Here is a 25,341-nt window from a genome sequence, read left to right as displayed (position 1 = left end):
ATCTAGTACAGGCTTGACTAAATTCAATGACTCACCCTCCACTGCATTCGGAGAAGAGAATTTCACAGAATAACGCTCAGAGAAAGATAGTCGCCTCATCTCCATTTTAAATGGGAGGCCCTTTGTTCTCAAGCTGTGCTCCATAAACTAGGGAGAGTTTGAACCAGAGGCTTTCCTGATCCCTGTGGTTCAGAATCACAACATACAACTGTGCTTGGGAAACAATGGGCGCAATTCAGCGAGCCTATTGTGCTCAGATTTGGGCGCAACAGGTGAATTGAACATGAGCCCCAAATCGGGCTCCGCACCAGGCGCAAAATCTCGCTTGAGTCACTCGTCTTGCACCACCTGCCGTGATCCAGATCTGAACATTTAAATGAGCCGAAAAGCCAGATGTCGGATTTACCAGGCCAGGGTGCCGTTTAGTACTGGTCCACATAAACGTGGACCAGTCATAATGGCACCTGGAGGGGGGAGTGGTCTCCCAGGCCATTGGAGGCCCCCGGGTGGCCGGGGACAAGGCAGGGTGGCACCTGGGCATGCTGGTGGTGCCACTCTGGCGGTGTCATGGGCACTGCTAGGGTGCCAGGCTGGCAGTACCAAGGTTGGGCCCAGGGCGGCTTGCCAAGTAGGCGGTGGGTTGGGGGGAGGGTGGTGTCAAAAGAGCGTGGGGCCTGAAAGGTTGGTGGCGGGAAAGGAGATTGGGTTGGCCTTCCAAAATAGCGCCCCAATCTGCGAGGAGCCTTTCGCAAGCAGGGAATCCCTCTAAGTGTGGCATCGATGAGGAGAAACCTGCAAGGCCACAAATAACGGCAAGTGCCATTGGATAGCGGGATGTTTCTCGCACTGCAACCACCAAGAAATACCTCACTGAATATGCCGCTCAGCGGACTTTAACTTGGGTCCACTTAATCGCGCCCAATAAATGATCTGCTTAAATTATTGAGATAAACACCTATAACATTGTAAACTTATTGTAAATATATTATTGTGTGGTGTTGGTTTTGATGTCTCGCTATCATAAATTATTTTTTGCTCTGCTTCCCTTCCTAATGTTCTCTTTACCTCCTCATTCACCTCCTATGCTTTAACAAGGTATTCTTTTTGTCAAGTCACTCTATATCAATGCAATAGTTTGTCTTTCTCTCTGGGCGCAATTCAGTGGCAGCATCACGCTCAAACGAGAGCACAACGAGGCCGGTGAATAGTGGGAAAGGCCAAAAACAAGAACCGCAACGGTGCCAAATGGTTTGTGATGCAACTGGTCCACTCCCGCAGTGAAATCAGGAACCCGCTGTAGCGTGACGAGAAACCAGTAATCACCACTTAAGCCCTATTTCCATAAATGAACTGGAGCGACCCCCTATCCAATGGCCACCAGTGATCCAACGACCTCCCTAGCAAGTGGTCATGCTGGCGTCGATTAGTATTCCATTTTAAAAGCGATAACCTGGCGGAAGGGCTATTGCGGGGAGTCGAGGAGGTGAGTAGCCATATTCGCTCACAGGCAAAGACCCCGGGGGGCACTGGGTTTGCTGCCCCTATGCTTGGAGGTGGGTGGGGGCACTCTCGGCTAGGGTGGTCCACCATGAGGGGTGGGGGGGTCGGGGAGAGGTTGCTCCGCTGGGGGAGAAACCGTGCGCGGGTTCTTCATGCCAACCCCTGGATCGTGTGTATTCGTTCCAGGGGAAACCCCTGTCCCTGCCTGTCTGCCCCACCGACCACCCATAACCACCATTGACGGCTCTGGCCGTGCGGCTGAAGGCTATTGCAAATAGAGAATTGACAATCGTAGTTAAGTGAGCACTTCACACATCACAAGTGGATTCCCATGGGCGGGCGTGCCATTTATCATGTGGGCCTTATTGCTTAGCATCCCACTGGTCACTCTGCCTGAATACTGCGGGAGGCAACAGCATGGACGCAGCAGCTGTCCATGCCCCTCATAAACTTGTACACTTCAATCTGGTCACCCCTCAGTCTTTTCTGCTCCAGAGAAAACAACCTATTCAACCTCTCTTTATAATTTAAATGTTCCATCCCAGGCAACATTCTGGTGAATCTTCTCTCACCCCCTTCAGTGCAATAACTTTTTTTTTTTTTTGAAAATATATTTATTCAAATTTTTCAACAAATTTTCAACAAAACCCAACAAGAAAAAGAAACAAAAACACAACAAACAGAAATTATACATTGGATTTCCCCCAAATACAATAACCCCCCATATGACAGTAGAAAACACAAATAGGGAGAAAAAAAAACCCTCCCAACCCCCCCCCCCCCCCTCCCCTGGGCTGCTGCTGTTGACCTCCTCCTAATGCTCCGCGAGATAGCCTAGGAACGGTTGTCACCGACTGAAAAACCCTTGCACAGACCCTCGCAAGGCAAACTTTATCCTCTCCAGCTTGATGAACCCAGCCATGTCATTGATCCAAGCTTCCACACTAGGGGGCTTCGCATCTTTCCACAGTAACAAAATCCTCCGCCGGGCTACCAGGGGCGCAAAGGCCAGAATACCAGCCTCTTTCGCCTCCTGCACTCACGGCTCGTCCGATACCCCAAATAATGCTAATCCCCAGCTCGGCTTGACCTGGGCGTTCACCACCTTGGACATAGTCCTCGCAAAACCCCTCCAAAACCCATCCAGCGCCGGGCACGACCAGAACATATGGACGTGATTTGTTGGGCTCCCCGAGCACCTCCCACATCTGTCCTCCACCCCAAAGAACCTACTCAACCTCGCCCCTGTCATATGCGCTCTGTGAGTAACTTTAAATTGTATTAGGCTGAGCCTGGCGCAAGAGGAGGAAGAATTAACCCTACTCAGGGCATCAGCCCACAGACCCTCATCTATCTCCTCCCCATGCTCCTCCTCCCACTTGCCCTTTAACTCCTCCACCGAGGCCTCCTCCTCTTCCTGCAGCTCTTGGTAAATCGCCGAAACCTTGCCTTCTCCAACCCATACACCCGAAATCACCCTGTCCTGAATCCTTCGTGCTGGAAGCAGCGGGAATTCCCTCACCTGCCGCCTCACAAACGCCCTCACTTGCATGCACCTGAAAGCGTTTCCCAGGGGTAGCACAAACTTCTCCTCCAGCGGCCCTAGTCTCGCAAACGTCCCATCGATGAACAGGTCCCCCATTCTTCTAATCTCTGCCCGATGCCAGCTCTGAAACCCCCCCATCCATCCTTCCCGGGACAAACCAATGATTCTCCCGAATCGGGGACCAAACCGAGCCTCCCATCTCGCCCCTGTGTCGCCTCCACTGCCCCCAGATCTTCAGCGTCGCCGCCACCACCGGACTCGTGGTGTATCTTGTCGGTGAGAGCGGCAGCAGTGCTGTCAACAGCGCCCTCAGGCTCGTGCCCACACAGGACACCATCTCTAGCCTCTTCCACGCCGCTCCCTCTCCCTCCATTACCCACTTACGGATCATCGCCACATTGGCTGCCCAATAATAGCCACATAGATTCGGCAGCGCCAGCCCCCCCTTTCCGTGCTACGCTCCAGAAACACCCTCTTCACCCTCGGGGTCTTATTCGCCCACACAAATCCCATGATGCTCCTGCTTACCCGTTTGAAAAAGGCCTTGGGGATCAAAATGGGAAGGCACTGGAACACAAAGAGAAACCTCGGAAGGACCGTCATTTTGATCGACTACACGCTACCCGCTAGTGAGAGTGGCAGCATATCCCATCTTTTAAAATCTTCCTCCATCTGCTCCACCAACCACGTCAAATTGACCTTGTGCAGGGCCCCCCAACTCCTAGCTACTTGGATCCCCAGGTACCGAAAGCTCCTTTCCGCCCTCTTCAGCGGTAGTTCGTCTATCCCCCTTCCCTGGTCCCCTGAATGCACCACAACGAGCTCACTCTTCCCTACATTGAGTTTATACCCCGAAAAGTCCCCAAACTCCTTAAGGATCCGCATGACCTCTGCCATCCCCGCCACTGGATCCACCCATACAGCACAACGACACCCGGTGTTCCTCTCCCCCCCGAACCAATCACCTCCATTTCCTGGACTCCCTCAGTGCCATGGCCAGCGGCTCAATTTCCACTGCAAACAATAAGGGGCACCCCTGCCTCGTCCTCCGGTACAGCTAAATGTATTCCAACCTCCACCGATTCGTAGTCACACTCGCCACCGGGGCTCTATATAGCAGCCTGACCCAACTGATGAACCCCTCCCCGAACCCAAACCTCCGCAACACTTCCCAAAGATACTCCCACTCCACCCGATCAAAGGCCTTCTCCGCATCCATAGCTGCCACTACCTCCGCTTCCCCCTCCACCGTAATCACATTGAGGAGCCTCCGCACATTAGTATTCAGCTGCCTACCCTTCACAAATCCCATCTGGTCCTCATGAATCACCCCCGGGACACAGTCCTCAATTCTCGTAGCCAGCACCTTCGGCAGCAACTTAGCATCAACATTGAGGAGCGAGATTGGTCTATACGACCCATATTGCAATGGATCCTTGTCCCGCTTCAAGATCAAAGAAATCAGCACCCTGGACAATGTCGGGGGCAAGGTCCCCTCCTCCCTCACTTTATTAAAAGTCCTCACTAACAACGGGCCCAGCAGGTCCACGTGTTTCCTGTAAAATTCAACCGGGAACCCATCCGGCCCCGGGGCCTTCTCCGCCTGCATACTCCCCAATCCTTTAACCAGCTCCTCCAGCCCAATCGGTGCCCCCAAACTAGCCACCTGCTCCTCCTCCACCCTCTGGAACCTCAGCTGATCTAGGAATCGTCGCATCCCCTCCTCCCCCGCTGGGGGCTCAGACCTGTACAGATCTCCATAGAAGTCCCTAAACACCTTGTTTATTCTCTCCGCACCGTATTCCCCCCTCTATCCCTAACTCCACCGATCTCCCTCGCTGCCTCTCTCTTACGAAGCTGATGTGCTAGCATCCGACTCGCCATCTCCCCATACTCCTACGCCGCCCCTTGCGCTTTGCTCCACTGTGCCTCTGCTTCCCCCGTGATCATCGGGTCGAATTCCGTCTGGAGGTTCTGTCGCTCCCTAAGTAGCCCCTCCTCGGGGGCCTCTGCATAACTCCTGTCCACCCTTAAAATCTCCCCCACCAACCTCTCCCTCCTCTCTCTTCTCCCTGTGGGCCCTAATGGAGATTAGCTCTCCCCTGACCACTGCCTTCAACGCCTCCCAGACTACCCAGACCTGCACCTCCCCGTTGTCGTTGGCCTCCAAGTATCTTTCAATACACCCCCGCACCCGCCCGCACCCCCCCTCATCCGCCAACAGTCCCACATCGAGGCGCCACAGCGGGCGCTGGTCCCTCTCCTCCCCCAACTCCAGCTCCACCCAATGTGGGGCATGGTCCCAGATGGCTATGGCCGAATATTCCGTTCCCTCCACTTTCGGGATTAGCGCCCTACTCAAGATGAAAAAAATCTATCCGGGAGTAGGCTCTATGGACGTGGGGAAAAAAGGAAAATTCCCTGGCCAGCGGCCTGGCAAACCTCCATGGATCCACCACCCCCCCCCCCCCCCCCCCACCCCAATCTGGTCCATAAACCCCCTGAGCACGTTGGTCGCAGCCAGCCTCTTACCCGTCCTGGACCTGGAACGGTCCAGTGCTGGGTCCAGCACCATGTTGAAGTCCGTCTCCCCCCCCCCCCCCCATTATCAAGCTTCCTACCTCCAGATTCGGAATCCGACCCAGCATGCGTTTCATAAATCCGGCATCATCCCAATTCGGGGCATATATGTTCACCAGTACCACCAGCACTTCCTGCAACCTACCACTCACCATCACATGTCGACCTCCATTATCCGCTACAATATTCAGTGCCTCGAACGACACCCGCTTCCCCACCAGTATTGCAACCCCTCTGTTCTTCGCATCCAGCCCTGAATGAAAGACCTGCCCTACCCATCCCTTTCTCAGCCTAACCTGATCTGCAACCTTCAGATGCGTCTCCTGGAGCATAACCACGTCTGCCTTCAGTCCCTTTAAGTGGACGAACACCCGGGCCCGCCTGACCGGCCCGTTCAGGCCCCTCACATTCCAAGTTATCAGCCGGATCAGGGGGCTACTCGCCCCCCCGCCGACTAGCCATCTCCTTTTCTAGGCCAGCCACGTGCCCGCACCTCCCACACCCTCCAGTCCCCCAGGCGGCGGACCCCCGCCCCGACTACCTCTCCTACTTCCAGCTCCCCTTTGGCCAATGCAGCAGCAACCCAGTTCCCCCTCCTCCCCCCCACTAGATCCTCATCTAGCCATTTTGCCCCCCCCATGACACTCCCGTAAGGCAGCTGACTCCTGCTGAATCCGGCCTCTCCCACCATTCCCTCGACCCCCGTGTGAGAATCCCCCTACCCCTTGGCAATCAGTGTGCGCTCCTCTCCACCACCGCCATCACCCCCCCCCCCCCCCCAGTGGCCCCGCCCCCATCCTTCCCTAACGCGGGAGAAAGCCCGCGCTTTCCGTCTGATCCAGCCCTGCCCCCTCTGGCGTAGCTCCTTTTTTGCAACCTTACCCCAACTCCCCATCCCCGGGCCTCCACCCTCCCTCTTCCTCCGCGGGGCCCTGCCCCTCCAACACCGACGCCCACACTCTCCCACAGCTCCCAAATCAAATCCATTCACCCATCCCCACCCAGCACCAAAACAAAAAGAACATTCCCCAAACGCAGTAAACAGCCCCCCCCCCCCCCCCCCCAACGACAAACACTCAGTTTGAGTCCAACGTTTCAGACTGGATAAAGTTCCATGCCTCATCAGGCGATTCAAAATAGTGGTGCCGATCTTGGAACGTGACCCACAATCGCGCTGGCTGCAGCATCCCGAACTTCACCCCCTTCCATTGGAGAACCGCCTTAGCCCGGTTAAAGCCAGCCCTCTTGTTAACCACCTCCGCACTCCAGTCGTGGTAGATTCGGATCTCCGTGTCCTCCCACCTGCTGCTCCTTTCTTTTTTGGCCCATCTCAGGACACACACTCTGTCCATAAAGCGGTGGAACCTCACCACTACAGTCCTTGGTGGCTCGTTGGCTTTGGATCTCCTTGCCAGGACCCGATGAGCTCCATCCAGCTCCAGGGGCCTCGGGAAATCTCCCGCGCCCATCAGAGAATTGAGCATCGTGCTCATGTATGCCCCGGCATCGGGCCCCTCCACTCCTTCAGGGAGACCCAGAATCGGAAGATTCTTCCTCCTCGACCTATTCTCCAGGTCCTCAAATTTCTCCGCCCATCTCTTGTGCAGCGCCTCCACCTTCGCCGCCAGGCCCATGATCTCGTCCTCGTTCTCCGAGGCTTTTTGCCGCACCTCCCGGATCGCCGCCCCTTGGGTCTTCTGGATCTCCACAAGCTTCTCAATCGCCGCCTTCATTGGCGCCAGCATTTCTGCCTTCAGCTCCGCAAAACAGCGTTTGAAGAACTCCTGCTGCTCCTGCGACCACTGCGCCCACGCTGCTTGGTCTCCACCCGCCGCCATCTTGCTTCTCCTCCCTCGCACTTTCCGCTGCACCAAAATCACTTTCTTAACCGCTCCACTCCTGGTCCAATCCATACAGTGCCGGGGGAACCTTGCTGTCACCTTCCCACACTGGGAGCCATCGAACAATTGCCGTTGGGGCCCCTCTAAAGAGCCCAAAAGTCCGTTCCTGGCGGGAGCTGCCGAACGTGCGACCTACCTCGGCATAGCCGCAACCGGAAGTCCCTCCAGTGCAATTACATCCTTCCTATAATGTGGCGACCAGAATTGCACACAGTACTCCAGCTGTGGCCTCACCAAAGTTCTGTACAGCTCCATCATGACCTTCCTGCTTTTGTAATCTACGCTCTGTTTGATAAAAGTGTGTCCCATGTGCCTTTTTCACCACCCTATTAACCTGCCCTTCTGCCTTCAGAGATCTATGGACAAACACGCCAAGGTCCCTTTGTTCTTTGGAACTTTCCAGTGTCAGACCTTTCATAGTATACCTCCTTGTTAAATTACTCCTTCCAAAGTGTATCGCCTCACACTTTTCAGGGTTAAATTCCATCTGTCACTTATCCGCCCATTTGACCATCCCGCCTATAACTTCCTTTAACCCAAGACACTCAACCTCACTGTTAACCACCCAACCAATCTTTGTGTCACCCGCAAACTTACTGATCCTACCTCCCCACACAGTCATCTTTGTCATTTATATAAATGACAAACAATGGGGGGTACTGGTCACTGGCTTCTAGACATTGAAGCAGCCGTCTATCATTACCCTCTGTCTCCTATTGCTGAGCCAATTATGAATCCGCCTTATTAAATCACCCTGTATTCCATGTGCATTTGCCGCCTTAATAAGTCTCCCATGTGGGACCTTTGAAAAGGCTTTCCTGAAATCCATGTAAACTATATCAACTGCACTACCCTCATCTATAGACTTGGTTACATGCTCAAAAAATTCAGTCAAATTTGTTAGGCATGACCTCCATCTGACAAAGCCATGCTGACTATTCCTGATCAAACCTTGCCTCTCCAAGTGGAGATAGATTCTCTCCTTCAGAATCTTCTCCAGTAGTTTCCCAACTGCTGATATGAAACTCATAGAGTCATAGATATTTAGAGCACGGAAACAGGCCTATCTGGCCTGTTATGGCCAGAGAGGAATTAAAAATTTGGGTCAGAGCCCCGGAAATCTCTTCTCTCTCTCCCCCCCCCCCCCCCCCCCCCCCCACAGCAGCCTGGGACATAATTCATCTGGACCTGGAGATTTGTCCAGTTTTAAGTCCGCCAATACCTCCAGTGCCTTGTTATTCCCTGTGCCAATTTGCTCAAGAACCTCACAATCTCTCCCCAAGCGCCATATCCACCTCCTCATTCTCCTGGGCGAAGACAGAGTTCTCTTGGTGCCAAAGAAGAACCAGTCAACGTGCCTCAATGACTACCGTCCGGTGGCCCTGACTTCAGTCGTAATGAAGTGCTTCGAGAGGTTGATCATGAAGTGCATCACCTCCATACTCCCAGAACGCCTTGATCCACTGCAATTCGCATACCATCACAACCAGTCCACAGCAGACGCCATTTCCCTGGCCCTACACTCATCCCTAGAGCATCTCAACAACAAGGACTCCGACATCAGACTCCTATTTATTGACTACAGCTCCGCCTTCAACACCATAATCCCAGCCAAGCTCATATCAAAGCTCCAAAACCTAGGACTTGGCTCCCGACTCTGCAACTGGATTCTCGATTTTCTGACTAACAGACCACAATCAGTAAGAATGAACACCAATACCTCCTCCACAATAGTCCTCAAGGCTGCGTATTTAGCCCCCTACTCTACTTCCTGTACACACACACGACTGCGTGGCAAAATTTGGTTCTAACTCCAACTAAAGGTTTGCTGACGATATGACCATAGTGGGCCGGATCTCAAATAAGGACGAGTCAGATTACAAGAGGGAGATAGAGAACCTAGTGGAGTGGTGCAGCGACAACAATCTCTCCCTCAATGCCAGTAAAACTAAAGAGCTGGTCATTGATTTCAGGAAGCAAAGTACTGTATACACCCCTGTCAGCATCAACGGGGCCGAGGTGGAGATGGTTAGCAGTTTCAAATTCCTAGGGGTGCACATCTCCAAAAATCTGTCCTGGTCCACCCACGTCGACGCTACCACCAAGAAAACAACGGTGCCTATACTTCCTCAGGAAACTAAGGAAATTCGGCATGTTCACATTAATCCTTACCAACTTTTACAGATGCACCATTGAAAGCATCCTATCTGGCTACATCACAGCCTGGAATGGCAACTGCTCTTCCCAGGACCGCAAGAAACTTCAGAGAGTCGTGAACACAGCCCAGTTCATCACACAAACCTGCCTCCCATCCATTGACTCCATCTACACCTCCCGCTGTCTGGGGAAAGCGGGCGGCATAATCAAAGACCCCTCCCACCTGGCTTACTCACTCTTCCAACCTCTTCCATCGGGCAGGAGATACAGAAGTCTGAGAACACGCACGAACAGACTCAAAAACAGCTTCTTCCCCGCTGTTACAAGACTCCTAAATGTCCCCCTTATGGACTGATCTCATTAACACTACACCCTGTATGCTTCATCCGATGCCGGTGCTTATGTAGTTACATTGTATACGTTGTGTTGCCCTATTATGTATTTTCTTTTTTTCCCTTTTCTTCCCATGTACTTAATGATCTGTTGAGCTGCTCACAGAAAAATACTTTTCACTGTACCTCGGTACACGTGACAATAAACAAATCCAATCCAATCCAGACAGATGTTAAATATTCGTTCAACACCGTACCAATGTCCTCCGGCTCCACTCACAGATTTCCCCTTTGGTCCTTAATGGGCTCTACCCTTTCCCATGTTATCCTCTTCCCATTGATATACTTAGAAAATATCTTGGGATTTTCCCTACTTTTACCAGCCAGGGCTTTCTCATATCCCCTCTTTGCTTTACTAATTGATTTCTTAAGCTCCTTTCTGCAATTTCTGTACTCCACTAATGCCTCTGCAGACTTGCTCCCCTGTTCAAAATGCATTCCGATGCGCTGGACTAGCAGGGGTTGGAGGACGATCCCGGGGAGGAACCGGAGGATCAGCCGAAGGCTGGAGGACAGGCAGCAGCGGCGAGAGTCCAGCAAGCCCAAAGGGCTAGGAAGACCCTCTTACTCGCCCGCTTCACATAGGATGTGGCCTAGTTTGCCCCCATTCCCCACCATCCCAAGATGTTGGACTGTCAACGAGTCACTATCGAGGGGGCTGATGATAACCCACAGAGAGCTGAGCGCTGGTACCCCTCAATCTATGCCATAGTCTGAACCCTGCATGTCTGCTGAGTGCTCACATACCCACCACCTACATGTGGTGTGCCCTGGGGGGGGGGGGGGGGGGTTTAGTCCCCCATGCCTGAGGAGACGGGGCAAGGGTTCGGAGGTCGGCTCACATAGCTGAAGAAAGTGGCAAAGGTGTCATACTGGTTGTGTGAAGGGTTTTTAATGTTTCACAAGTGTCCCACCCTGGCACTCCCAATGGTGCCACACCTCTCTCCCCACCACCCTCTCGCCCCTCCCCCCATTCATACGTCCCCCCCTTGGCCCCCCCCCACGCACAATTTCCCCCCCCCCCCTCCTCGTGCCCTCAGTGATCCTCGACATGCTTAGCCTTTCTTGCTCTACCAGTGCGACTAGGTGTGTCCCCAGGTTGCACATCAGAGGTGGAGGCAGCTAGCTGCTTACCACGTCCTGTGGCTTTCGATACCCTTAACAGTCATCCTCTGGGACCAGAGTGCCCTGACGCACTTGGCGGCGCATGCACAGCCATGCCACCCTGTTCCAGGTGCTGACTGCGAGACGTGGCGTTGTCAGAAGGGTGGAATCAGAGGGCTGGAACACGGGGGAGCTGGTGGCTCCCATCCCCACTCCACAGGACGGGTCCAGGTTGGCACCCAACGCTCCCTCCTCCAGTCGGTGACCATACGGTCCTGGGGTTCACCTCAGGATGGAGCTGCAGCTGGACTGAGCCCCAGCTGCCCCAGCGTCATCTGGCTCTGCCAGCCCTGGCGACTCCCCAATCGTCCTTGGTGATGCTTCTTAGTGACTTGGCAGTATCTCTGCAATACCCGCCTGCGCAGTGCCTCAGCTATTCCCATCTGAGACTGGGACATGTCCCGCAGTGCCTCATCAAGGTCCAAGTGATACTGGGTCATGTCCTCCATTGAGTCAGACAGTACTGGGTCTAGTCCTCCATTGAGTCAGACAGTCTACCGAGGCCCTCAGCCATTGCTGTCACCGACTGAGGCACGCCTTGGACAATCCACTCATGCTGCTGTCATTGTGCACCAGGCTCTCCACTGCGGTCGCCACCCTAGCAGTGCTGGCCTCAGTGCCACGCATTGCCGGCGCCACCTCCCGCGGCCGCAGCCTCTGGGACTCCTCCAATCAGCTATGGACCTGTGGAGGGTCACTGACATCCCCCTCTGAATATCACGGCCACACCCTAACGTCTGCATCAGCTTCGGGATAGCATGTTCATAGATTCAGCATCTGTCTAGGACCCGGCTAGTTCCTGGGATCCAACAGCCCTCTGACTACTCTCTTGCCTGGCCGTTCCTACCTCCACCTGATGTGCATCAGCAACCATGTTATGATCACCAGAATGCCCCAGAAGCCTGTCTGGTAACATTGCCCAGCGAGGTGTGTGTCTCTGCACTAATGGAGAGTGGGGATGACAGCTGTGATGCATCGGTGGAATCCTCGGAACTTTCCTCCAAGGTGGTCTCATGGGAGGCGGGGACCCGGATGGGCTGGCGCCATTAGCTGGAGTTTCTGCGGGAGAATGGACATGTGGTTAGTGGGAGGAATGGATTAGTCTGTATGGCAATAACAACCCGTGTGTGACAGTCCATCTGGATGGGGGCCTGTGGATCCTCACTTCTGCGCTGTGCGCTAACTTCCGCGTTGGTGACCGCTCTGTCCTCGGCCACTCCCATATCCTCCAGGACCCATTCCTCAAAGGCGGTGCGGATGCTCCGGCACGCCATCACCAGTCTGGACCCTCTCCCAATGGTTGTGGGACAGCTTCTCCTGCAGAGACAGAGAGAGGGCATTGTTAGTCGCACGCGTGGTTCAGCGCATGGTTTGGGATGGGGGGGGGCTTGGAGTGGGGAGGGGGTGGATGAAGGTTTTAAGGAGGGGGCAGCATGGGAAGGCCAGGGCATGGCATGGTGCTGGGTGGTGGCAGGTGCAAGCTCGTGGGAGGAGAGCGGGGGTGCGGTACTAACTCATTTGTGTGGCCCTGTGTAGGTCGTTGATCTTCTTGCGACACTAGGTGTGATTCTTCCAAAACATTTTGGAAGAATCACACCCTCTGGCTCTTTTTCCATTAACTGGCACTCTCCCAGCCTCTGGTTGCATTCCCCTCTAAGTCAGATAATATACTATTATAATATGCTGGTTACTAGATCTCTGAGATGCTGTGTCCTGTTGCATTACAGACCTTTAAACAATATTTCATTGCCTATGTAAAAGTGGTGAAGCTTACTCTCAAGCAATGATAAATAAACTTGATGCCTCTTTCACATGCCCCATCCATTGGCTATTCATGCTCTGCAATCTCTCTCATATATATCTTCGGCAGAGCCAGACAGCAGGGGAGAAAAACAGAAATGCAATCTTGTGTATGTAAAGTTATTGCAGGTTATAATTGTGGCATTTTTCCTAGCTAGCATAGATCAATACATTCCAGCTGTGTGTAAGTCTCAGTGATGGCCTGAATGTATGGGATAAGTGTTCAGCCATCCAAAACTAAGGAATTACAACAAGAGATAGTCTAATCGCCTCCCCTTGACATTCAAACGTATTGTCACCTCTGAATCCCCCACCATTAACATCCTGGGAATCACCATCAACCAGAACCTTAACTGGACCACCTACATGATTACTGTAATTATCACATAATTACTACAACAGGCCATGGACTGACTAGTTTGCAGCACGTAATCTCACGTCCTGACTCCACACACACAGCCTTTCCGCATTAATACTTCTGTAATGAGGCATGAGTGATAGGGAACCTGGATCTTGAGCTAGCGAGCACTTTTGTTTTAGGTTCCTTGTATATAGTTTCAGTTGACTCCCCCCTCTCTCCCCCCCCACCCCCCCCCCCCAACCAATAATCCAGTATCCTAACCGTATACACCCTTTACATTTTTTCAATCATTTGTCTTTGCTTGAAGGTATTATTAAACACTGCTGCAGAGATTAACAGACCACAAAGCTTATAGTGTTCAAATCCTGCCATTTTTATCTTCCAAAGGATAGTGATGAAGAGGAGGAGAATGCAACCGTAACTGCCAGTGGGCAAGAAACTCCAACTGATCCCAAAGCTCTGCAAGTGGATTCTGCCGGAAGTGAGGATCCATCAACCCGACGAGGAGCCTTTGGAAATTCGAATCCACCTCCAGAAAAAGGATCTAATTTAAAGCCAACAAATGCATATGAATTTGGCCAAGCTTTAAGTTTGTTGCGGGCCAAGAAGGATATTAGAGCCTGTGCAGAGCTGTTAAAAAATGTAGAACCCAAGGACCTACCGTCCATGATGAGCAATAAACTGGAAGGTGATGTGTTCACCATGATTATTCAAGCTTTGAAAGGACATCTTTTGGAAAAGGACCCCAATCTTGTGTATCAGCATCTTGTTCATCTGTGCAAAACGGAACGATTCAAGGTATGTTTTGTTCAAACTTTAACTATATTTTTTAAATTTGCATAGAATTTAAAAGCCATTCAGTCTATCAGGTCTATGTAGTGTTTCTCTGAGCCTCCTCACATTTTATTTCATTGAATCTTATCAACGTATTCATATGTACCTTTTTTGCTCTTGTACTTCCCCTTAAATGAACCAATGCTATTTATCTCAACTACTTCATGTGGAAGCAGGTTCGACATTAGAACCAACTCTTTGAGCACAGAAGTTTCCTCTGAATTCCTTGCTGGATTTATTACTGGTAATCATATATTCATAGCCTCTAGTTTTGGACCCACCCACAAGAAGAAACATCATCTCTATCTACATCTACCTTATTGAACCCTTCGATAATTTTGAAAATCTCTATTAGGTCAGCTCCAGCCTGTTCAGTCTTTCCTGATGAGGATAACTTCCATGTTACAAGGCCACTAGCCTTGTAAACCATTTTTCTCCAGTTTTATTATATCCTTTTTATAAATTGTAATTATAAATTTATAAACTGAGCACATTGTGAAGGCATTAGAGAAGGTGCAGAGAAGATACACGAGAATGGTTACAGGAATGATAAACTTCAGCTTTGTGGATAAGTTGGAGAAGCTGGGGCTTCTCTAGAGAAGATAAAAAGAGGATTTGATAGAGATGTTCAAAATGGTGAAGGATCGGGACAGAGTAGTCGGGGAGAAACTGTGCCCATTGGCAGAAGGATCCAAAACCAGAGGCCTTCAATTTAAGGTGATTGGCAAAATAAGGGTCAGCAACGGAAATAAATTAATTTTACTCATGGTGTGTTTAGGGTGTGGAATGTATTGTCTGAGAGTGTGGTGGACACAAATTCAATTGATGCATTCAAAAAGGAATTGGATAATTATCTAAAAAAGAAAATGAATTACTACCGGCCAAGAATTACGGGGAAAAGGCAGGATAGTGAAAGTAGGTAAGTTGCTCTTGCAGAGAGTTGACACCTACGACAGCGCAAATGGCCACTTTTTGTGCTCTAATCATTCTGCTCCATGAGTACTCCAAGTGTGTTTTATAGAAACCAGAGAAAATGCTGGAAAATCTCAGCAGGTCTGGCAGCATCTGGAGGGAGAGAAAAAAGCTAACGTTTCGAGTCCAGATGACCCTTTGTCAAAGAAGTTCAAAATTGTTTTTGAATTCTATTCCAATAGAAATAAACCTCCAGTGCTCATTTGCATTTTAATTGCCTTTGCCAACCTGCATCTCTACTTAATAATTTGCGAACCTGTGTCCCTAGACCACTTTGCTCTTACACCCCAATTAGACTCTAATTTTCCAAGGAGTAGGGTGGACTTCTTATTCCTCCTAACAAAATATGGACCTCACTTTCTATATTGAGATTGCTTTACCAATTGCATACCCATTCTGTAAGTTTATGAATGTCATCTTGTTTTTTGTCGCAGTCTTCCTCACATAAACTGTATTCCCACTTTGATGTTTGCAAATTTTGGTATTCTATATTCAGTTTGAGTCCAAATAATTCATGCAAATGGTGAACAACAGTGGTCCCAGCACTTTCACACCACTTCTCATTCTCCACTAGTCTTGAGTGACTACCTTTAGCCTGGACTCTCCGTTTTGTAGCCATTTTGCTATCCATGCTGCAATTTGACCCCTTCACATGCCTTAATCACAAGCTCACAATGTGACAATTCAGTAAAAGTCTTTTGAAAATCCAAAAGTTTACTATATTATCCTAGTCTCGTCTTTCTAGTTCTTCAAAGAATTCAGTAAGTTTCATAAAGCATGATGTTCCCTTTTGAAAACGCTGCCAACAGTTCTTTAGTATATTTTCAGTTTCTAAATGTTTGTCTATCACAACTTAGATTTAAAAGTTTGATATCTTTCCTACTCCTGATAAACTAACTGGCCTATAGTTTCCTGGATTTATTGTGCCTCCATTTTAAAATATAAGAATAGTATTAGGTGTCCACAAGTAGTCCGACAACATTGCCTTTTCTTTGGAAGTTTTAAAATATTTTATATACACATAAATGGAGGTCCAGTTAGTTCAGTCAACTAGCAAGTGGTTCAGAATAATACCAACAGCATGGAATTTGATCCCCTTTCCAGTGGAAGCAGACATGTCCTACACGTGGTATAAAGATCATGGCATTTTGTTGTGATTTGCCATGAACTTGCCTTCGACAGAGAACAAAGAAGATATAAATATACTGTCTGAGATTTCCTTCGTAGCTCCTTATCATATGTGCAGATATAATCTATCCAGCCAAGAGCATGCAGGTGTAATCTATCCAGACAAGAGCTTTGTCCTCTAAATTTGACTAGTTTATCAATATCTCGCCCCTTTCTACTTTAAATCCCTTAGACATTTTTGGGCGGCACGGTAACTCAGTAGTTAGCACAGTTGCTTCACAGTGTCAGGGACCCGGGATCGATTCCCGGCTTGGGTCACTGTGCGGAGTCTGCACGTTCTCCCCGGGTGCGCCGGTTTCCTCCCACAAGTCCCGAAAGACATGCTGGTTAGGTGAATTGGACATTCTGAATTCTCCCTCCGTGTACCTGAACAGGTGCCAGAGTGTGGCAACATGGGGATTTTCACAGTAACTTCCTTACAGTGTTAATGTAAGCCCACTTGTGACAATAATAATGATGATTATTATTATTAATCTGTTCTTCAAATGTCATACTCATCTTGTAAATCTTCCTGTTAAATACTAAGGCAAATTGAGGGACTTCCGATAACGCCATGTGAGAGAAAGTCACACGAAAGATGGCTACCACCAGGGTCTTTGCTTTTTGACCCCTTTTGCATACTTTTCCGGTCATTTTTGTGTCCAAACCCAGCTGGTTGATCTAGGGAAGGGTTACTCGATGGACTAATGTCGAAAGTCTTGATGAAAAAGCCCATGGGGAAGATGGCTCAGGCTAATAGCCTGGCAAGAAAATCTGAAGGAGGGAAGATGGCAGAGGTGGCCGCGCCCATTACAGTAGACACACTAGCTGTGGTGATGGTGCAAGAACTGGAAAAATTTGGGAAACTGATGGATAGGCAGTTTGAGTGCAAGACAAAGAGATATAGGAATCCTTTAAAGCCACCATTGAGGAGGCATTGGGCCCAATTTGAGAGCAACTGGGAAAGACTTTGACGACTGGGAAAAGAGCAAGGCGAGGTATTGAAGGCCGTGAAGGGCGATTTGCTTAATTGGAAGCGGAGTACTGCTCGTGGTGAAGAATAACAAGGGCCTGAGGGCAAAAAGTGGAAGATCTGGCAAACAGGTTGAGGCGGTTCAACCAAAGGATAGTGAGGCTGCCGGAGGGAGTGGAGGGCTCGAAGGTAACCGAGTACTTCTCGGAGATGTTCTCTCAGCAACCTACCAAGTAGGGTCAAGGTGGACCTGCAAAGTTGGGACAGCCTCCGTGGTGGGCCGGGTTCAATCCATCACGATGAACATCTTGTGGGGCGGCATGGTGGCGCAGAGGTTAGCACTGCTGCATCACTGCGCCGAGGTTCCAGGTTTGACCCTGGCTCTGGGTCACTGTCCGTGTGGAGTTTGCACATTCACCCCGTGTTTGCGTGGGTTTCGCCCCCACAACCCATTAATGTGCAGGCTAGGTGGATTGGCCACGCTAAATTGCCCCTTAATTGGAAAACAATGAATTGGGTACTCTAAATTTATTTAAAAAGATGATCACCTTCCCTGGATTCTTGTTTTTATTTCAGTGTCTTCCGGTATTACTACCCAAGCCATTTGAGGATAGAACAGCTTTTATTGGGTTTCACACGGGCGGGGAAAGCCCCGAGGATTCGGAGGGTGGTCCTACAGAGGGATAGACAGTCGGGGGTTTGCGCTGCCAAATTTGATGTTTTACTACTGGGCGATGACTGCGGAGAAGGTGTTGGAGTGGTGTGGAGACCGGGGTTTACCTGGGTGTGGATGGAGTCTGGGTTGTGCAGAGGATTCAGTTTGTGGGCACTGGTGACTGCGACTCTGCCTTTTTCTCCAGCAAAGTATTCTTCAAACCATGTGGTTGTCTCCCCTTTAAAAATATGGAGGCAACTCCGTCTGCATTTCAAGCTGGGGTCAGTGTCAAGGTGGCCCCCCCATTTGTGTGAACCACTTGTTCGAACCAGCTAAGTTGGATGCCACATTTGGGGGGTGGAAAGGGAAGGAGCTGACGAGAGTGAATGATTTATTCCTGGAAGGGCGGTTTGCCACCCTGGAGGAGCTAAAAGAGAAAGTCGGGCTCTTGAACTCGGACGCGTGACATGCCTCCAGGTATGAAATGTTGTTCGACAACGTTCCCGGCATTTCTGGTTACGCCGTCATCGACCTTATTGAAGAGGGTTCTTTCCTGCTAGGGGTTGTAAGAGGGTATTACGTCCGGCATATATGAACAGATCTTGGGGAGGATCTGGTGTTGTTGGACGGTGTGAAGGCCAATTGGGAGGAGGAGCTGGGACCCATACCGGAGGAGGATGTGTGAGTGAGTCCCTCCCCAGGTGAATGCCACGTCATGCTGTGCGAGGCTGAGCCTGATCCAGCTCAAGGTACTGTTTAGGGCGGGTTGAGGATAGGTGCAAGCGCTGTTCGAGCGGGCCTTGACCACAAGCATATCCTGGTCCTGTTCCAAGCTTGTGTGTTTCTAGGGAGGCATGTTGGCGCAGTGGTTAGCACTGCTGCCTCACGGCCCTGTGGACCCGGGTTCAATCCCGGCCCCGGGTCACTGTCAGTGTGGAGTTTGCATATTCTCCCCATATCTGCATGGGTCTCGCCCCCACAACCCAAAGATGTGCAAGTTAGGGGGATTGGCCACACCAAATTGCTCCTTAATTGGAAAAAATAGTTGAGTGCTCTTAATTTATTTTTAAAAAAGCTTGTGTGTTTTGGGGTCTCTTTTTTTTCTAGCACCATATCGGCAATTTTGAATATTGAGCAGGTGTCCTGTCCTTTAGTGACTATATTTGGGCTATCGGACCTGCCGGAGCTGCGGACGGAAGCAGGGGCAGATGTCCTAGCATTCACCTCGCTGATTGCTCGGAGACGAATCTTCCTGAGTTGGAGACTGGTGACGTCACCTCGCACCTCGGCATGGCTAGGTGACTAAATGGAGTTTTTGCACCTCGAAGGTCAAATGTTTTTTTAATTTAGAGTGCCCAATTATATTTTTCCCATTAAGGGGCTATTTAGTGTGGCCAATTCACCTGTCCTGCACATCTTTGGGTTGTGGGGGTGAGACCCACATTGACACTGAGAGAATGTGCAAACTCCACACGGACTGTGACCCAGGGCCGGGATTGAACCCAAGTCCGCAGTTCCATGAGGCAGCAGTGCTAGCCACTGCGCCACCGTGCCGCCCTGTCGAAGGTCGAATGAACCGTGAGGGGATCAATTGAAAGGTTCTACCGTAGATGGCAACCGTTCATATTGTATTTTAAGGAATTGTTAGCTGTTTGGTGTGGGGGGTGCTGGTTTACTCGGTTATTGTTGTTGTTATTTGGTTTACTGTTGTTTCTATTTTGGTATAAAATGATAAATGTTTAATAAAATTAATTGTAAAGTATTTCTGCCATTTCACTGTCACTAAACAGGCTTGAAGGGCCGAATCGCTTACTCCTGCACCTATTTCTTCTGATCTTCTAATAATCACCTATGAGTTTATCATGTGCATTCCTTAGTGGCTCAAACCCTATTCTGATTTTCCTTCTGTTACTTGTATATAAGGAGAATATTGTTTTATATATTTTCTTTGATCATGTAATTTAATGTAATATTTGCCAACTTCTTTCCAAATCTTCTTGTATTTCCTTTTGACACCCTCTCCATTATTGTCCATGTACTTGGTTTATGCCAATTTCTTTACCTTCAATTATGTGTTGATTTCTCTATGTAGCTCTGATTTTTCATTATGGGATAATTTGTTCTTGCTCTTTTTTGTTATCATGATCTTTACTGATCACCTTTTCTTTTGAAATATTTCCCACCATGTTTCTATTTCATTGTTAATATTTTTCTGGTTTATTGAAGGCGCTAGCAACAGCGCTGCTCCCACTGGCCCTGGGGAAATACTCAGGAAGTCCGAAGTAATAGCTTCATTGAGAATTTGGAGGCAGTTTCGCCAACACTTCGGGTTGGGGGCAGGGTCAAGGGAAATGCAGATTTGGGGGAACCATAAATTGGGATGTGGGGGGCTTCGCTGGCTAGGCCAGGATTTATTGATGGTCCCTGATTGCCTTTGAGAAGGTGGTGAGCTGCCTTCTTAAACCGCTGTGTTGCTAACTTTTGGTTGGTTCAATTGACTCTGTTTTATAACCTTTGCTCTCGAGTCGCCAGGTATCTTTATGATACCGCCACGAGGTTCAAGTTCAAGTAATGATCAATAATTCAATACACCAATTAGTAAGATTCAAAGCACATTTATTATACACAGTAATCGCTACTCATGCATAAATTCTACTTCTAAGCTACTTCTACAACTAACAGGCCTATACTTAGCTTCGGACTGGCCCACCAGGTCAGGGGAACAAATGGCCCTTTGTTCGGGTTCTGAGTCTGCGGGATGTGAAGTTGGTACGGACTGGTAGCTCGGAGCGCCTATCTCGTAGCGAGCCTTGACTTGAGACTTACTGGATTTCGGCGGCAGCTGCACCGGGTGACCCGGTCAAGAAGACCGATTTGAACTTGGGGGCTTAACTTTATAGTCCTCAGGGGCTTCCCGTCTTTCGGGGCAGACCCTGTACCTGGTTCCAAGTGATTGGACTCCGTTCCAATCGCTTGGTTCGATTTCTCCAACACTGGAGCGGTTCCCTGATCGATGGGCAGTCTTGAGGTGTCTGTTAACCTCTTTTGTGTTGGCTCCTGCTGGTGCCAGGGAGTCTGGCTTGGCTTTGATTATCCCAAATATTTCGATTGTACCTGGGGATTGCTCATTAGTATGTAGATGGCTGCTACATTATTATGCAGATGGCTGCTTGTATCGATGCTGTCTGTCTGGGCTTTTGCAGAGTTTAATACACAGTAACTTGCACCTGCTAGTTTCTGCCTCTGTTGGCTGAATTTCCCTGCAGCCTTTGCTGTTCTCCATTTTACGTCGGGAGTTGGCCAACCCAGGTGGCTACAGCTGCAACTGTTGTAGGAACACCCAGAGTGGTGTGAGGGAGATAGTTCCAGGATTTTGATCCAGTGACAATGAGGGAACGGTGTTATAATTCCAAGTCAGGAGGGAAACTTGCAGGTGGTGATGTTCCTATGCCTCTGCTGCTCTTGTCCTTCTAGATGGTAGAGATTGTGTGTTTGGAAGGTGCTGGCACAGGAGACTTGTGAATTGCTGCAATGTATCTTGTAAACGGTGGTAGAAGGAGTGAATGTTGAAGGTGGTGGATTGGGTACCACTCAAGTGGCTGCTTTATCCCAGACGGTGTTGAATTTCTTGAGTGTTGTTGGAGTGGCTGCACTCTTCCAAGCAAGTGGAAAGTATCCATTACTCTCCTGACTTGTGCTTTATAAATGGTGAACAAGCTTTGGGAAGTCAGGAGGGGAGTTATTCCCCACAGAATTCCCCATCTCTGACCTTGTGGCCACAGTGTTGTCTGGTTAGTCCATTCAGTTTCTGGTCAATGGTAACCCCTAGGATGTAGATAGTGGGGGATTCAGTGAAGATAATGCCATTGAATGTAAAGGGAAGATGGTTAGATTCTCTGTTGTTGGAGATAGTAATTGTCTGGCAGTTGTGTGATGTGAATGTTACTTACCACAAATTGTGATTGCTACTGCCTAGATCTTGCCCTATGTTTACTTCTCTTGTCTTATTCTGATTTATTTCCCATTACTAGACCCGGCATTCCTCTTTTGTTGGGCTTCTTTCTGAAGATTAGATTTTCACATACTGTTAAACCTCCATTCACTTTTCCCCTTTCATTAAATAAACTAGCAAGAAGAGTTAGAGGCCATTGAACTCTCCCATGGTTATTAGTCCATGTTTATTTTTAAAAGAAACAGATAGCATTGCAAATACTTTGCTAGAAATGCAAGCTAGGGCAGCATGTGGCACAGTGGTTAGCACTGGGACTACAGCACTGAAGACCCAGGTTCAAAGCCCAGCCCTGGGTTACTGTCCATGTGGAGTTTGCACATTCTCTCCAGTTAGCTTCTGGCTGGTGTTGAGTAAAGAGTCCCGAGTTCTGTTTCTTTCCCAGACACCTTTATTTTCCTTGAACACACTCCATACAAAACTCTTATCACCACACCAAACAAATGCCACCTGCAACCCCTTTATATGTCAATTATTGGATACTTAACATCAATGAGACATCTAATTGGAATATCTCTTAACCCATTCCTTAACATCCCTGTGTCTGCGTGCGTTTCACCCCCACAACCCAAAGATGTGCAGGGTAGATGGATTAGCCACACTAAATTGCCCCTTAATTGGGGGGAAAAAAATAATTTGAGTATTCTAAATTTATATTTTTTGTAAAAATGCAAGCTGAAGAAATATCTCAATCTCCCCGTGGTATTGCTTGAGGACCAGGGGACAGATGCCTAGGATTTTTTTTATTATACGGAGGACAGGAAATCAAATGGACAAGGAGATAGGATGTAGTTCAGGGCCTGAAATACAAATTGACAACCAATGGGGTAGTGGATAATTAACCAATATCCCAAATATAGGGCAGAACAAAGTGGCTGAGCCTGAAAATCGGTGACTGGGAGAGCAGTACCAAACAAATGGTAAACAGCTAATGCAAGAGACAAGGAGGTACGGTAGCATCACATGGTTTTGAGACCCCCTTAAAGGATTTACATTATAGGAGACGGAAGATTTGTGACAGCCAAGCGTTGGCATATAAACAAGCAGTGACTGCAAGACCCATGCTGACACTGGCACAAAACAGTGAACTTCACAAAATTGGTCCTTTTATATCACGAGGATGTAACTGGTGCCCGAGTAGACAATGCCCTCGTAACAGAGGAGAAAAATCTCTGGGGTGACACAATCTTATGTAAGTTCTGAATTGGGGTCTGATGGAAAAGGGGATGAGCAATTGTCCAAAGTCTCCACCTGCAGCACATTGGGAAAAACGTGATGCTTTACTTACCTTTTTTTGGCTGCGATTAGCTGACCACAACAAATAGGTGGCAAACTTAAATCAGTCATGATCCAGATTTCCAAAGGGGCCAAAACAGATGTTAAGAGCCTCCATCTGCAATGGTGAAGGACCTGACATTAGTTTCTGGGGAGCATTCTGTGGGACACTAACCAATTTGGCATACAACACTCTCCTGGTATGGGCAGTGGTTAATTTGGATCCTTCAGCTTGTTTCTCGCCCAAATAAAAAAAATAATCATTGTACAAACCAATTTGTAGGCCATAGATTACTATGACACCTTATAGATGTTAACATCTAAAACATGACTGGAAAATTGTGACAAGGTGCACTTTATGATCTGAAAATTGAGTCAACAAAATCACATGCTGTGTTGGAGGCACAACTGATTGAAACCAGCTTACAGAAGATATTAGAACAGTTAACAAATTGAACTTTGTATTTGATATGCCTACAGCATAATTGAGTGTCTTGTAGGTTTAAATGACTAAATAACACTTATTTTATGTGCAGATGGTGTCAGTCCTTGTTGGTAAAGAAAGGGAACAAGTGCAACAACTCTTCAGCTGTCTGTTACAGACGAAGAGCGATGATTTCACCTCTGAAGATGTACAGAATCTAGCAAAAAACTATGATATATAGTGTTAATTATTTGTCAGGAATGACAGTGTATCTCAGGAGGTTTAGAACAATGAAATTTGTTTGGCTTATGCTGCATACTTTATTTTGACTCATTTCTTCCTCGAAATCTAACTAATGTATAAATGACCTATTACTGTTATATTATTAATCTTTCACAAGGACCTTGTTCTTCCCCTTCAAAATTCATTCACAATGATCTGTTTCATAAAAGTCCAAGCATATGAAGCTGTTAAACAATGATCTGTTAGACTGTGTTGGCTTACTAAAAGTCGGGAGTCATATATAAATCAGCAAGACGTGCTATTTATGAAAGTAAAGTCCTACAAGTAGCTGGAAATCTGAAATAATAGAAAATGCTGGAAATTCCCAATGGGTCTGACAGCATCTATGGAGATTCAGGTCGATGTTCTTTTATCTGAAAGTTCCGATGAAAGTTTGTCGACATGTAATTATAACTTTTCTCTCCACAGCTGGTCTGACTTGACAAATATTTCCAGTATTGTGTTTTTATTTCTTCATATTGAACATTATTTTTGGTGTGTTCCTACTAGCAACACAAAGGCAATAAACATTTATTTTTTTGTTGTTTATGTATCACTTCAATTCTGTTCTATCTCTAGAAATAACATATGGTATTTTAGATTTTTGCAACGCTCCAAGTATCAGAATAGGTAGTACTGATAACCTCAAGAAGTCCTTAGAATCTGGTTAATACTAAATTACAATGCCTTTGTTTAGATTGCCTGGTCAAGAATGTTAACTTCGCCCTGTGAACGAACTGGAATTAAGATCAGCAAGGATACTCAAGAAACTTTGAATGTAAAATGCAGTTTTTCAGAATGCAGTAAATTTGTGCAGATTATTTTACTGCTGCACTGTTTCAAATGAGCATTTGATAACTTTTATGCTTGGTAATGCAATCTCACAGTTAACGTCAGGGAAATGTAGAAATTGCTTCTGCCTGTTGTGTTTATGCACTGAAATAATAAATTATACTTGTATTGATTCCTTCCACTTCTATCCCAGGGAATTTCTGCTGATAAAATGGTAATTTTGCAAGGTGGTGCTTCCATTATAGAGCTATGTTTCATAAATTGTATTCTTTGATGTCAACTAATATAACCCATTGTGATTAAAAGGAGTTTTTCCACACAACTACTACCAGATCTGGCCTTTCAATTTTTAAAAATATGGTCCTTTAACAATTATAATTTGTGGGAGTCTAATTCAGCCACCTAATCATTACTTATAAACCAGTCTACACTCAACATGAAAATGTAAAACAAAAATTGGTTTAAATGTAATTCCCTGATGGTGGAATACAAATTTACAAGGATCCATAGATTCATAAAGTCACAATTGCTCTTCCATTTCCTAGGTAATTTATTGA

General features: G+C 48.2%; 1 protein-coding gene across 3 annotated transcripts in view; it reads left to right on the top strand.

The window, feature by feature from the left end:
* LOC140385210 (sperm-associated antigen 1-like) overlaps window positions 1-25,109 on the top strand; it is a 225,029-nt gene extending 199,920 nt beyond the window's left edge. For all 3 annotated transcript variants that reach the window (XM_072467111.1, XM_072467112.1, XM_072467110.1), the window contains 2 exons: window positions 13,789-14,199; window positions 23,823-25,109. In XM_072467111.1, the coding sequence (XP_072323212.1) occupies window positions 13,789-14,199; window positions 23,823-23,951 (540 nt within the window). In that variant the 3' untranslated portion in view covers window positions 23,952-25,109. The remainder of the gene's footprint in view (window positions 1-13,788; window positions 14,200-23,822) is intronic.
* Window positions 25,110-25,341: the final 232 nt, after the last annotated feature.

This window comes from Scyliorhinus torazame, chromosome 11, assembly GCF_047496885.1.
Source record: "Scyliorhinus torazame isolate Kashiwa2021f chromosome 11, sScyTor2.1, whole genome shotgun sequence".
NCBI lineage: Eukaryota > Metazoa > Chordata > Chondrichthyes > Carcharhiniformes > Scyliorhinidae > Scyliorhinus > Scyliorhinus torazame.
This window is presented reverse-complemented; position numbering and strand designations above follow the sequence as displayed.